Source organism: Lepeophtheirus salmonis, chromosome 8 (assembly GCF_016086655.4).
Source record: "Lepeophtheirus salmonis chromosome 8, UVic_Lsal_1.4, whole genome shotgun sequence".
In the NCBI taxonomy this organism is placed as follows: domain Eukaryota; kingdom Metazoa; phylum Arthropoda; class Copepoda; order Siphonostomatoida; family Caligidae; genus Lepeophtheirus; species Lepeophtheirus salmonis.
In genome coordinates this window covers 24,948,398-24,961,472 of record NC_052138.2, presented here as the reverse complement: position 1 = coordinate 24,961,472, position 13,075 = coordinate 24,948,398, and the positions used below count along the sequence as shown (strand labels likewise).

Here is a 13,075-nt window from a genome sequence, read left to right as displayed (position 1 = left end):
GCTCTCAAAATAGATGTAGGTGGCCACATGATTAGTTCTTATTTCTTCATTAAAGTGATTAATTTGGAAAAAATATGTACCAGGTCGTGCAGAATTATTTACCAATTTTTATTCAGAACATATTGCGGACAATAATGACATATCAAATGACTTGAGAAACCTTTTATTCATACATTTTTAGAATAATAAAATAGTTTGTAATCAAATTTAATCAATGTAGCCACCATTTGACTCAATGACACTGGTCAGGCGACGTCTGAGGCTGTCACAGACTTGCTGGATGTAATCGGCGTCCATGGAGGGCCAGGCCTTTTTGACAGAAGCCTTTAAGGCATTTATGTTCTTGCGTCGTTTTTTGCAGGCCTTGGTCTCCGCGTGCGCCTAGATAGAGAAGTCTAGTGGGTTCAGATCTGGGCTCTGAGGGGGCCAGTAGTCCTTGGGCCAAAAGTTCATGTTGTCCTTGAGCCATTCCTGAGCTTTCTTGGAAGCGTGGGCGGGTGCTCCATCTTGTTGAAAAACCCAAGGAGAGTTGCCGACTATGGATTTGATCCACGGAAGGACCTTGGACTCCAGAATCTTCTCATAATCCTCCTGTTAATCTGTAGCCAGTGGGGAACCATACCGGCTTCATGGCCTTCCCGTTGGAGGCCACGAGACCCAACATCATCACCGAAGCAGGGTGCTTTGTTGTTGCCACATAGCGGTGCTTATCTTGCTCATCTCTAAAGCTCACAACCCGGTCATTTTGCCTGTTGAAAACAGGATCGACCGTTAAAGTTTTCTCATCTGAAAAAATGATGATGCGGCCAGATGAGCTCTTGATATAATTCAAGATTTTCTTGGCACGCTCAAGTCTGACTTCTTGCTGACGTTCAGTTAGCAGAGGGCGTTCAGTACGCCTCAGGGACTTTCCTCCAGCCCTTTTCAATGCCCTTGAAACAGTTGATCTCGACTTTCCCATCTTTCTGGCCATGTCGGCAATGGACCTGTTGGAAGTCTTCTTGAACATTGCCTTTACTTGCCTTGTTAAGACAGTGGGCTTCCTGCCAGCCCAGGGGAATGCTTGACATCACTCCCAGCCTCCAAGCGCTTGGAAACGTTGTAAATTGTCTTCAACGAGGCCCCAACCTGTTCTTTAATGTTGTTATGAGGCACTCCTGCTCGGAGGAGGGCTGCAATTTCGATCTTCTTTGTTTCCTGATTGGACATGGTCTCACGTGTGGAAGTTGTTACGCTCTCACAGGAAGGATTTTTGTTTATTTTAACAGTAAAAATATGAAACAATCAGATTGGTTGCCACAAAACCTCTTAAAAAGTATATTTACACCATTGGTAAATAATTTTGCACGGCCCGGTAAATGATTTGATTGGTTTATATTTGTTGGGATATTTAACAAAGGATTTAAATTTTTAATAACGGATGGAGATTATGTAATTATTATTCATGGAGATTTTTGGCTCTTATATTTCACTTTTGTAGTTAATTGATTTGTTTCTGAACAATTTAATAATATCCTTTTTAAATTAATGCGACCGTACATAGTCGAATAAAAATATTCTGGTAACTCGAACAGAGATAATTAAATTAAAAGTAATGCTCTTTACTCACTAATACTTTTGTTTCTTCCAAAATATGGAGGAATCATTAATAAAGGCACCTATATCGTGCAACTTGTGAACGTATTTGTACTTTTTTAAAACTCTTGACATTAATTCTTTTTTTCTAATGGATGTGACGTTTCATACAAATAACATTATTAGTATTTCAATAGTCATATCAATAATTGTTTTCAATTGAATTCCAAAAGGATATGACACGCTATCTTATTTCCAATATGATGTCAAATCTTACTTGGGGAACCATTGCAGACCTTCCTGAATTAAGAAATATATCCAGATGTGTTAGAAGCTAGAAAGAAGAGACTCACAATTTCCCATTTACTCCTCTTTCACGGACAAGATAATACATTCCATCCCAGTTTTTCGGACTCTTATATTTGGTCAAACCCTGAATTGGAAGATCTGGCAAAGCATAAAAATTGGACAAACACTTAAAATTGTCACTTCTACCAAGTAAACCAAAAGATATATACTTAATATTTTATCAAAAATTAAAGGAAAGGATTTCAATATGTCCTGATTCTGCTTTAGCTGATTTTGAAATTTTCCCTATCAATGCACGTCAAACTATTTTCCCTAATTGTGAATTGAATGGTTGTTTTTTTTAATCTTTTTCAAAATTTATACAAAAAAATTATTGATTTTGGCTATAAACAATATTATCACAGAGAAAGTGACTTCAGTTTAAAAATGAGACAATTTTCTTCACTCGCAATTCGTATTGAATTTATTGCACATTTCAAATTGAGTTCATTGAAAAATTATAAGAAGAACAGACAAGATGGGAAGAGATGCCTTAAGATACCCCATCAAATTATGTAATGTGTTTGATTGAAAAAAAAATGGTGAGCACTGGACGAACAAATGGGGAATTCCATAATGCAATTTATAAGTGTGTTACATCTTCACATCCTAATCTTTAGCATCTAAATGAAACATTTTAAAAAGAAGAATTTATGTCCAAATCGAAGTTTATTCATCACGATAGAGGAATATTTTTCAACAAAATAAAATATATCAAGAATTTAATAAGCGTATTCTCAATATTGTTAGATAATATGTCTAATATGATGATAAAATTTTATACTTAAAAGATTTGTCATATAATTTGCATCTATTTTAGGTCTTTAAAAATTATTGTATTATTTTATGTCGAAATATATAAAATATAGATATTTGTTTCAAAAAAATATATAATTATAAGATTTTTTTTTACCATTTACTCACATTATTAGAAAAATTATTGCCAACAAAAATTAGTTAGATACTCTAAAGTTTCCAAAAAGAAAAAATTAGTTTAAAATTGAGTGGACCCATTACAAAGTTTAAAAAAAACACAATTATTTATATGACTATTGAAATACGAATTATGTTATTTGCATGTGATGTAGCATCCATGAAAAAAAATAGTTATAATAACATCCCTAATAAGTATTGAAATGATCCCTAATGAAATAGTGAAGACTTAGTTTTTCACCACGATAGGAAATAATGATTTCTAGTTCCCGGTTGACAATTTACTCATTGCCAGTCAAATAGTCGAATAAAAACTAAAAAATCATGAAATAACTTGTAGGTTTACTTATATGTACTATGTAAAGATGAAAACAATTTGTTTTGGGATTCGTAGACTTTCTTTGACATTCCCAATTGTCAATTTATGTATTCAATTATAATTTTATTGAAGAATGAATTACTAATCACAAGGGGCAACAAATAAATGAAATAACAAATAAATAAATAAAATGACTAAATAATAGTAAACTTAAGCATGGGATGGAGGATATGTTGGAGTAGTTTCATATGCTGGAGGAGGTGCATGTTTTGGCTTTGGGTCATGAGTATATCCATAGACAAGCTCGATGCAAACTTGCTTTGGGAGGGTCAACTCGATCCTTTGACAAGAGGGAGCTCCAAGTCTAGTATTGCATTTCTCAACAGTTTGAACAGAGTCTTGAACCTCAGGAACAATGATGCACTTTTCTTCTTGGATATCAGAGCAGGAAACACGTGGGAGAGAGATGGGTTTGTTCACACAGGACTTGATTGGCTCAGGATAAGAAACTCTGACGGGGACATCAATAGGTGTGACAACGGGAACGTTGTAAGCGGTTTCTTGAGCAACTTCCTTGCATTGTTGATGTCCATAAGACTGGTATCCATGACCGTATCCAGGTTGACAGACAGTGACCATTTGAACGTTTGTTTCCTTCTTGAAGGTGACTTCCACGTTTTTGGCAGTGGTGTCTTCGTACTTCTTTTGGTAGTTGTAGGTGCAGATCTCATTGGGGATTTCCTCAATGGATTCGGTACAGACAGTACGTTTTGATGTGTAGCAGTACTCAGTGTCCACAATTGTCTTGATGGCCAAGTCAACATTTTCGCAATATGTCTCAAAGGCAGGAGTACAAATGTCAGCTACTTCAGTGGCATCTTGGACAGTGCAGTTATGCTTGGGTTGTTCGTATCCGTGATGACCGCCATATGAGGGAGCTGGATGACCATAAGAAGGGGTTTGAGGGTAGGCAGGTGTTGGAGCATATCCAGGATAATTGTAGTTTTGTACTGGAGTTCCCAGTGCAAGGGGAAGGAAAGAAATCAAGAGTAAAGCCTGAAATACAAATAAACAAGTTATTAATGGAACTAACTTTAACTTTATTTTTAATTTACATTCATTGTTGATTATATTTTTCAAATGGATGTGATGGTTAGATTCATTTCGATCTATGTATTTATATGTTTTCCGTTTTACTGTTGCTTCATAAGTACAAGAAATAATTAAAGCGTATCAGAATAATACCAAATGGTAACTTAAATACACGCCGTCCCTCGTCAAACTTCCATAATTATCAATTATTTTTGCGTGAGAAATGAATTATGATACATCCTCTTGTTTTTTGGTCACTTAGTAATACATAATTAATATGATATAAATGACTGTAGATCGAAGTTTAATTTTAGGTTGATTGAAAATAGTATTTCTATACTTTAATCAAGCTATTAGATATTTGAATGTTGATTACATCTATAATTGTGTTACTGTGTATTTTGAAAATCTCTTGTTCATTCAATTTGATACTGTTTTAAATATTTTACTAATGATATCCAGCGCAGAATAGATAAAATGGAGAGTGACAGAGTTTTACTTGAGAGAGCTGTTATTAAATGATTTAATTTAAATTGTTTTCGGTATTTCGGTAAATTTGATGAATTGAGTTTAATTTTATAATTTATATAATTCTTTAAGGTTTTCATAGTACATACTAGTTCAATTAAATATGAGCTCATCTAGAAACTGTTGACATAAAATCTATATATATTGACGTATTTATGGTTCATAGTCTCTCAAAATTTGTTGGACTTTGTTAATGAACAAACTCTCTCAAATGCAATACTTTATTATGTTTTCAATTCAAAGGTAAAGTATTAAAAGCTGAATTTATATACATAGTACGAATGAGCCAAATTGATTCCATGTAATTTCTATTCAAGGATCGTTTTAAAAGTCGGTGTAAAGTCCGAGAGATGGTACTACAGGCGCGTATTGAGATTATATTTAGTTAGTAGAATCTCTTGGAAGGAAACACACCAGCTTTGAGGTCGATCAGTCGATTTCTGTCTGTTTGACATTCGTTTGAATCGAAGAACTGGAGTGATTTTCAAAAAATTGGCAAAAATAATTTCGTGTGTTGACTAAACATTACTTTTTGAAAGGCATAACGTCACATGATACAAAAAAGAAGCTTGAATAACATGATAAGGACTTTTTACCTTCGATTAGAAAAGTTTAAAAGTGGTTCCAAAATTTTAGGGGTGGCTATATGGCCACAAGTGACACTGAACGTTCTGGACGGTTTGTTGAGGGTACAACTCCAGAAATCATTGATAAAATCCACAATCTGGTGATGGATGACAGAAGAGCGAATGTGCGTGAGAATGTTAGTACTGTGGGCATCTATATTTGTAAAACTATTTCCATTAATTTTGCAACTACTACTGCTGAGGTGTGAGCTGATGCTTTACCGTGATGGAAAATGAATTTTTTGTGGTACAATCGCGGGAGTTTTTCTTGTAGCTCAGTTTTCAAACTGTCCCATAACAATTCCAAAAATATAGTTTTACCCTTTTCCAGATGGTCGATTAGGATTATTTCAAAAGACAGTATCAATTATGTTTCTGGCCGATTCCTCTATTCAAACGGATGCCATACAGAAAAAAATGGACCGATCTGGCTAAAAGTGGGTGTGTATTCTTCCTAAACATAACCTCGATACGCACAGTTAGTGTCATCTCTTGGACTTTACACGCACGTTTCAAACAACACTCGTGTAATTTTAAGCGATACCCTTTATGATATATCATTTGGTATTTTAAGTTTTACTTAAGTAATTGGCTAACATTTTGATTTGTGGATTCCAAAATTTGGCAAAAATACAATCTACATGCGTAATAGACATAAAATGACCTTCACTTCATTTGAAAAATTAAAAATATGTTTTGAAATTAACAATATATCAAACAAGAATTGATTAATTATCTTTGCACGTCCAAAATTACAAAGGATGTGAATATTGGATAAATCGCAGTGAGTGAGATATATGTAAAAGAAATATAAATTCGAAGGAACACGATTGTTACTAGTGATCTCTGTCAGAGAATAACATGTGTCTCGAAATTAACAATTTTTTATGACATTTTCCCAGAAGTGATTTTTACACTTCGCTAAAATGAGCAATTATTCATATCTCTACTCCTTATTCATTACTTTTTAGTAGTTTAAAGGGTGAATAAGCCGGCGAATTGTTTCAAATGTGAAGAAAGAAAATGCTCAGTCAATATCGTTGTACAAATCATTAAAATCTTGGAGAAAAAAAAGATGTTGATTGAAATGATAATTGAAAAACGAAACATTTCCTTTTTAATTTTTACCGTGTAAAATCAAGGCTTCTAAGCCCATTAAATAAACACTCGTTAGAAAAATTACTGACCAGTCGGACCAATCCCACCTTATAATTCGACTAAGAATTCAAAATATTGAGAACCCACATAGCCACAGAAAGAAAGAAATATATATGAAATAATATTTTGGTTTTATTAATAAATGATTTACTAATCACAAAAAGACAACAAATTAATGAAATAACAAACAAATCATTAAATAATAACGAATTTAAGCATGGACTGTAGGATATGTTGGAGCAGGTTCATATGCAGGAGAAGGTGCATATTCTGGTTCTGGGTCATGAGCATATCCATAAACAAGCTCGATGCAAACTTGCTTAGGGAGGGTCAATTCGATTTTTTGACAAGAGGGAGCTCCAAGCCTAGTACTGCATTTCTCAACAGTTTGAACAGAGTCTTGAACCTCAGGAACAGTGATGCATTTTTCTTCTTGAATGTCAGAACAGGAAACACGTGGGAGAGAGATGGGTTTGTTCACACAGGACTTGATTGGCTCAGGATAAGAAACTCTGACGGGGACGTCAATAGGTGTGACAACGGGAACGTTGTAAGCGGTTTCTTGAGCAACTTCCTTGCATTGTTGATGTCCATAAGACTGGTATCCGTGACCGTATCCAGGTTGACAGACAGTCACCATTTGAACGTTTGTCTCCTTCTTGAAGGTGACTTCCACGTTTTTTGCAGTGGTGTCTTCGTACTTCTTTTGGTAGTTGTAGGTGCAGATCTCATTGGGGATTTCCTCAATGGACTCGATGCAGACAGTGCGAGTGGAAGTGTAGCAGTACTCAGTGTCCACAATTGTCTTGATGGTCAAGTCAACATTTTCGCAGGAGGTCTCAAAGGCAGGAGTACAAATGTCAGCTACTTCAGTGGCATCTTGGACAGTGCAGTTATGCTTGGGTTGTTCGTATCCGTGATGACCACCATATGATGGAGCTTGATGGCCATATGAAGGAGTATGAGGGTATGCAGGTGTTGGAGCATATCCAGGATAATTGTAGTTTTGTACTGGAGTTCCCAGTGCAAGGGGAAGTAAGGAAATCAAGAGTAAGGTCTGAAATATAAATTAAGAAGTTATTGATATAAGATGATAAGTAATCATCTTTATTTTTAGTTTACATTCATTGTGTTTGTGTCTTTCAAAGGTATCTGATGATGAGATTCATGTTGATGTACATATTTATATATATATACAAGAGATATTCTGTCTATTGTGTGCAGTACTAAAGGTAAGGCGGTGCCTTATGTAAGCAGTGATTATGTTAAGTAACGCGCCCATTATGTTGGATTGTTTGTTTGTTATCTTTTCCTGTCAGTAACACATCCACAATCATTGTTTCAATACTTTTCTTAAGTCAAGTTTAATTTCTTTAATTATGATAAGTTATATGATGGATATTGAGAAATGAGGAGATCCATTAGATATGGTCTAAAAATAAATATAAAATATAGATCTAGTTAATAATAACTGTATGAAAATTTTTATTCAATATTTTTGATTATTTGCGTTACACTTGAAAACAAATTGTATATTGATGCAGAAATGTATTTTTTTATTTATTGAGGTTTACATTTTATATGCATAAATTACGTAAGAAATAAATAAAAGACGAAGGGTCACGTCAAAAAAGCACAAATAAACAGTTTAGTTAGTAATTGTCCATCTTCAAAAATCAAACCTACCATATCTTTTTACACACATATTATAGATCAATAACTAAATGATATACGTTAACATATATAATTTAGAATACACATATAAAATATAACAAAAGATCTTACAATCCACTTTAAAGAGTTTAAATATTTGCCTGAAATATATACTTAAAATACTAAGTTATGGCCCTTTCAAACTAAAGATCCTTTAGACGCCTCGAGGTCATTCTACTGCAAATATCGAAAAAATTTAAAAGATATAACCATATATTTCAGAAGTGGCTATTTTTTTTTTAGTTATGCAGATACTAATTACGAGAGATAATCCTGAAAAGTTTGACATTGAAAAATATATTGTCCTTTAAAAAAAGGTGACGATATTTCCTTAGACTCCTACTCCATTATCAATAACTCATTCAAAAATGTTCTCAGTCTCAGTCTGCAGAATTTCATAATGGGTAAGCTTAATACCTATTAGAAGATATTAATTTCTTTTTGAAAAATTCTAGAGTACTAATTTTTGGGTCAAAACCTAAATTTTAAAAGATGCCTTTTAGAAATTTAAATTTTTTCTTATCTGTTTTGCTGTTTAAATTTTTCCTACTGAGTGATAATTTTTGGAGATATAACGCATATAAAGTCGATCTATTCAACCTTCTGCGTTTATATATATATTTTTTATCGAAGTCAAATTTCGGAGCCTTTTTTGAGGAAAATATATTTGAGTTTATAATCGATTTTAAGTACAATGAGCCCTTTGTATTATGTATAGACACATTTTAGTACTATAAGTCTTTAAGAATGAGATAGTTTTTAGTTAAAAAAATATTTTTGAATGAACTAATCTACAACCATATCAATTATATATTAGGCCTAAATTAAGAATACCGGATGGTCCATTGAAATATGAACACTGACTAATTCAATAGTTAATGAAAGCAATGCTAGAAACACATCTTCTCCATACCAAGACTCTCTTGAACTATTTTTGGCACTTTTGACCCCGACAGTCCTAATGTCAACTTCTTAGACTATACTGTCTGGTGCATGTCGAGGAAAAGGCCTGCAGAGTTCGTCTTTCGATCACTAAAACCATCAAAGCCAATGTCAGCTAGAACGGTTACGCTATGGAACAGAACTACATCCGCAGTGGGTGGAAGGCCTTCCACCACCACTTGGAAGCCATCATTGCCGGTAAGGGCAGCTACGTTAATCATTAAGAGAGCTCAGAGACACATCTGTTTATAATATGAATTTATTAATAAACGAAAGATACAAAAAGTTTAATCAAAATAATTCAATTGCTAAACTAATGTACTTCATAATTCTATTGGACAAATTTTTTTCCTTATATGGGGCGCTCTAAAGCTTGTCTTGTTTTCAAAGGCCAGTAAAAGTGACAGGACTAGAAAATATATTTAAGGGATAGTACAGATTTTGAGTCCCATATTTAGGATATAAATCTCTCATTTAGTCCATCAAGGACTTACACTTATAGCTCAGGTTATGTTTTACCTCTGTTTGTTTGTCTAATGGTTACCAAGGTTATAAGGTCACAGTAAGAGGCCATTACATTTTGAGAGGTCAAGGTGAAGGGAGCACACAACGTTAAAAATAAATTATCGACCATAACTTTCGAGCATATTGAGATATAGATCATAAATTGGTGTTTTTGTAGGTTAAGTAAAGATCCTTTATATGGCAAAAAAAATCCAATTTTGAAAGAATAACCAATAGCTGGAAATTTGGGTTTTACCTTGTCCCTATTGCAGTTAAATAAATGAGGTTGGTTGCCAAAAAAGGATTATTAGACCCTTTTGATGATAAATTTTTAATAAATCATTTCGTATTTAAAGTGTTACATTAGTAATAAGTTAACACTTTGATTCATAGATTCTAAGATTTGGCGAAAAGACAATGTGCATACGTAGCAGATGATGATGATCGAATTTAAATCAAAGTAAGAATCATGATTTATGTTTACATTAGTTGATTTTTAATATCTATGATATAAAACAGGTTTTGATACATCAATGAAATGATAAAAAAAAAGAAGAGGCTCATGACCCAATTTCATAATTGACATTACATTTTTATAAAAAATATAGAAAATTTTTATGGTAGTCTGTTGTAATTAATGCCTGTAGTATTCGTTACCCGAACGTTGAAGCCATAAAGGCCTCCATCAACCAGGAGTAGACTGCCATGTACCCGATCTTCTTTGACAATGCATGGAACTCTTATCACAAAAGGCTTGTCCCCATCTGTAAGACAAATGTGGCCAAATAGTATAAAACAATTTGATATTGTCAATGTATCAGAAAAATATGAATAAAGATTTTTGTAAAATGTATAATTAAAGAATGCTAGTCTATTTTTTTTCTTTCCAAGTCTGTAAGTTTCATGTTTCCACACAATTTTATTCGGCAAAAAGTAAGTTCAACAAAATTGCATTTGGAAATAAAGTTTTTGGTCACTTGTCCTAGAACCATTAGTGATGTATGTAGACTAAACTGTTTAAAATGTAGTCACGATGGAATTTTGAATGGAACAAGCATTATCTCTGTATTTGGGTCAGTCTAAGATAATGTAAACAGAATGCTAAAAATCTGTAAATCTGTAGGACTCGTGAGTTAACCAAACAATTATTTAGCTTTCTCAAATAATTTATATTTTCTTTATTTGTCGATTGATTATTAACATTTAAAATCCAGCAATAACACAAACTTAATAATCATTATATTAAAATAAAATATAATCAAACATGTTTTGTATAACAAAAATGCGTTCTCAATATATCCCCTGCGGTTTTTTATGAGCCGTTTGATGCACAATTCATTTATATTTCACTTTTTGACCGATTATTAAAGTGTAAAATTGAGTAAATGGATAAACTATGCGTAAATAAATGTTATTTTATAACAATAAAAGATAAATTGCATACTTCTACACTAAAAATGGGCATAAAGATCAGCTGTCATTATTTACCCTACCCAAGAATAAAATGTGAATTCTTTCATATTTCCTTATTTGTCAAGCAATTATTGAATTAAAATTGAATAAATGGGTTGATTGACATTGGGTAGTTTGATATAATAAAAAAAGGAAACAGACAAGTATTTCTAAAACTAAATTGCCGATAAAGTTCCATTATCAGTATCCAGTTCCACTCTATATAATAACTCTAAACGATACGTCCAAATCAGAGAGAAACACCGTCCCATAGAACAATCTGTGCTAAATAATGTCATAATAGATATCAGACAGTGACATCATCATCAATCAATCTTACCAATTTTTATTAGAATAATCTACATTTTTCTTAGGCCTAAATTAAGAATACCGGGTGGTTCATTGAAATCTGAATACTTACTAATTGAATAACTAATTATGGTTGAGAGATTGAAATAAGTTCAAATTTCGATATATTAAATCAAAAACAATTACTGAATAAGAATAAGCTCTCTAGCATATCAACGAGAAAATTTGAGAAAATGACACTGGAAAGTGGTTGACGAATTATTAATCGCGCACTCGAAGCAGATGGACGTCTCTAGGACGTCTACGCCGTCAGTAAATCCAAAAGGTTGAGAGGAAGAAGGGCTCTGTCATAATGGCCAAACTTGATTCGGAGGAATTAAACATAACTTTCAGGTCCATGAGCCACCATACAAGAAATATCGGAGTTGCACACCTAACTATATAGAAAGCTGTCGAAAAAGAGGGTGGAAGGAGCCTTTTGAGGGTGGGGAGGTCACTTTTGACACCATCAATAAAAGACAACCATCTTCTCCTTTGACAAACTCTTTTGAGTTCTATTGAACACTTTTTTTTTTTTTTTAAACATTTGGATTCCCCTACAGTCCTGATGCTAACTTCATCTACCACACCTTTCGGGTACATGTCTAGGAGAAGCAGTGCCCCTCATTCAATCACCAAAATCCTCAAAGCCACTGCCAGCCAGCATCGGGACACCATGACAGAGGACTACATCTGCAGCGGGTGTCGAGAATTCAACGACCACCTGGAACCCATCCTTACCACTATGGGTGGCCTCATTTATGATAAGGAGACCTCAGCCACACATTCATTTATAATATTTATAAATTATATATTGTCGAAGTTTAAAATTCAATCTATTCAGATTTTTTTTTAATGAACCACTCGTTAACACTAAAATATTTTCAATCTCCTGCTCTAAAGGTACTAAAAGTTGTATAAAAATAATTCCATTAGTAAGGAAATTCCGTTCGACAAAATTTTTCGTTCTAGGGGGTGCTCTAAAATTTGGTATGTTTTTCAAGGGCCAGTAAGATTGACATGACTATAAAATATGGAAAAGGAATTGGAAGGTTTATAACTCCAATATTAAGGATATAAATATATCATTTGGTACATAACTTTTTAAATAAAACCCTACCAACCTTTATACTTTAGATGTGTGATACACAGATTTTGACCTGTTGAGGCGTCTAATTTTGTATAATTTACAGTTTTAAATAGTTTAGGTTATAAACAAGCAAAATTTATAATGGTCTCAGACAAAACCTGGGGACTTCATCTAACTTTTTTCATTTGAAAAATAAAAATAATGTGTTTTGAAATGAACATAAAAACAAACGAAATTGGATGAAAATCTTAGGATGTCAACAGTCATTACTAGGAATGTGAATATTGGCTAAATTAGGGTTATAATACATTTAAAATATAATTATTTGTTGGTGAGAGCGAAATAGAAATCCTTTAATTAGTTGTTCCTTTCTATTTCGAAGGAGAAACATAGTTTATAGTTATTTGTGTTGGAAGATATATTAGATCATAAAGTTGCCATATTTGT

The 13,075-nt window shown here is 33.3% G+C and overlaps 2 protein-coding genes across 2 annotated transcripts; both read right to left on the bottom strand.

Annotated features, from left to right (window-relative positions):
• Positions 1-3,285: 3,285 nt before the first annotated feature.
• Positions 3,286-4,365, bottom strand: LOC121123435 (uncharacterized). The gene is made up of 2 exons (XM_040718551.2): positions 4,291-4,365; positions 3,286-4,231 (listed from the first exon to the last, which is right to left on the bottom strand). The coding sequence occupies exons 1-2, from the start codon at positions 4,294-4,296 to the stop codon at positions 3,386-3,388; spliced, it is 852 nt and encodes a 283-aa protein (XP_040574485.1). The 5' UTR covers positions 4,297-4,365; the 3' UTR covers positions 3,286-3,385.
• A 2,333-nt stretch (positions 4,366-6,698) lies between these two features.
• On the bottom strand, positions 6,699-7,769 carry LOC121123361 (uncharacterized). The gene is made up of 2 exons (XM_040718476.2): positions 7,702-7,769; positions 6,699-7,636 (listed from the first exon to the last, which is right to left on the bottom strand). The coding sequence occupies exons 1-2, from the start codon at positions 7,705-7,707 to the stop codon at positions 6,791-6,793; spliced, it is 852 nt and encodes a 283-aa protein (XP_040574410.1). The 5' UTR covers positions 7,708-7,769; the 3' UTR covers positions 6,699-6,790.
• Positions 7,770-13,075: the final 5,306 nt, after the last annotated feature.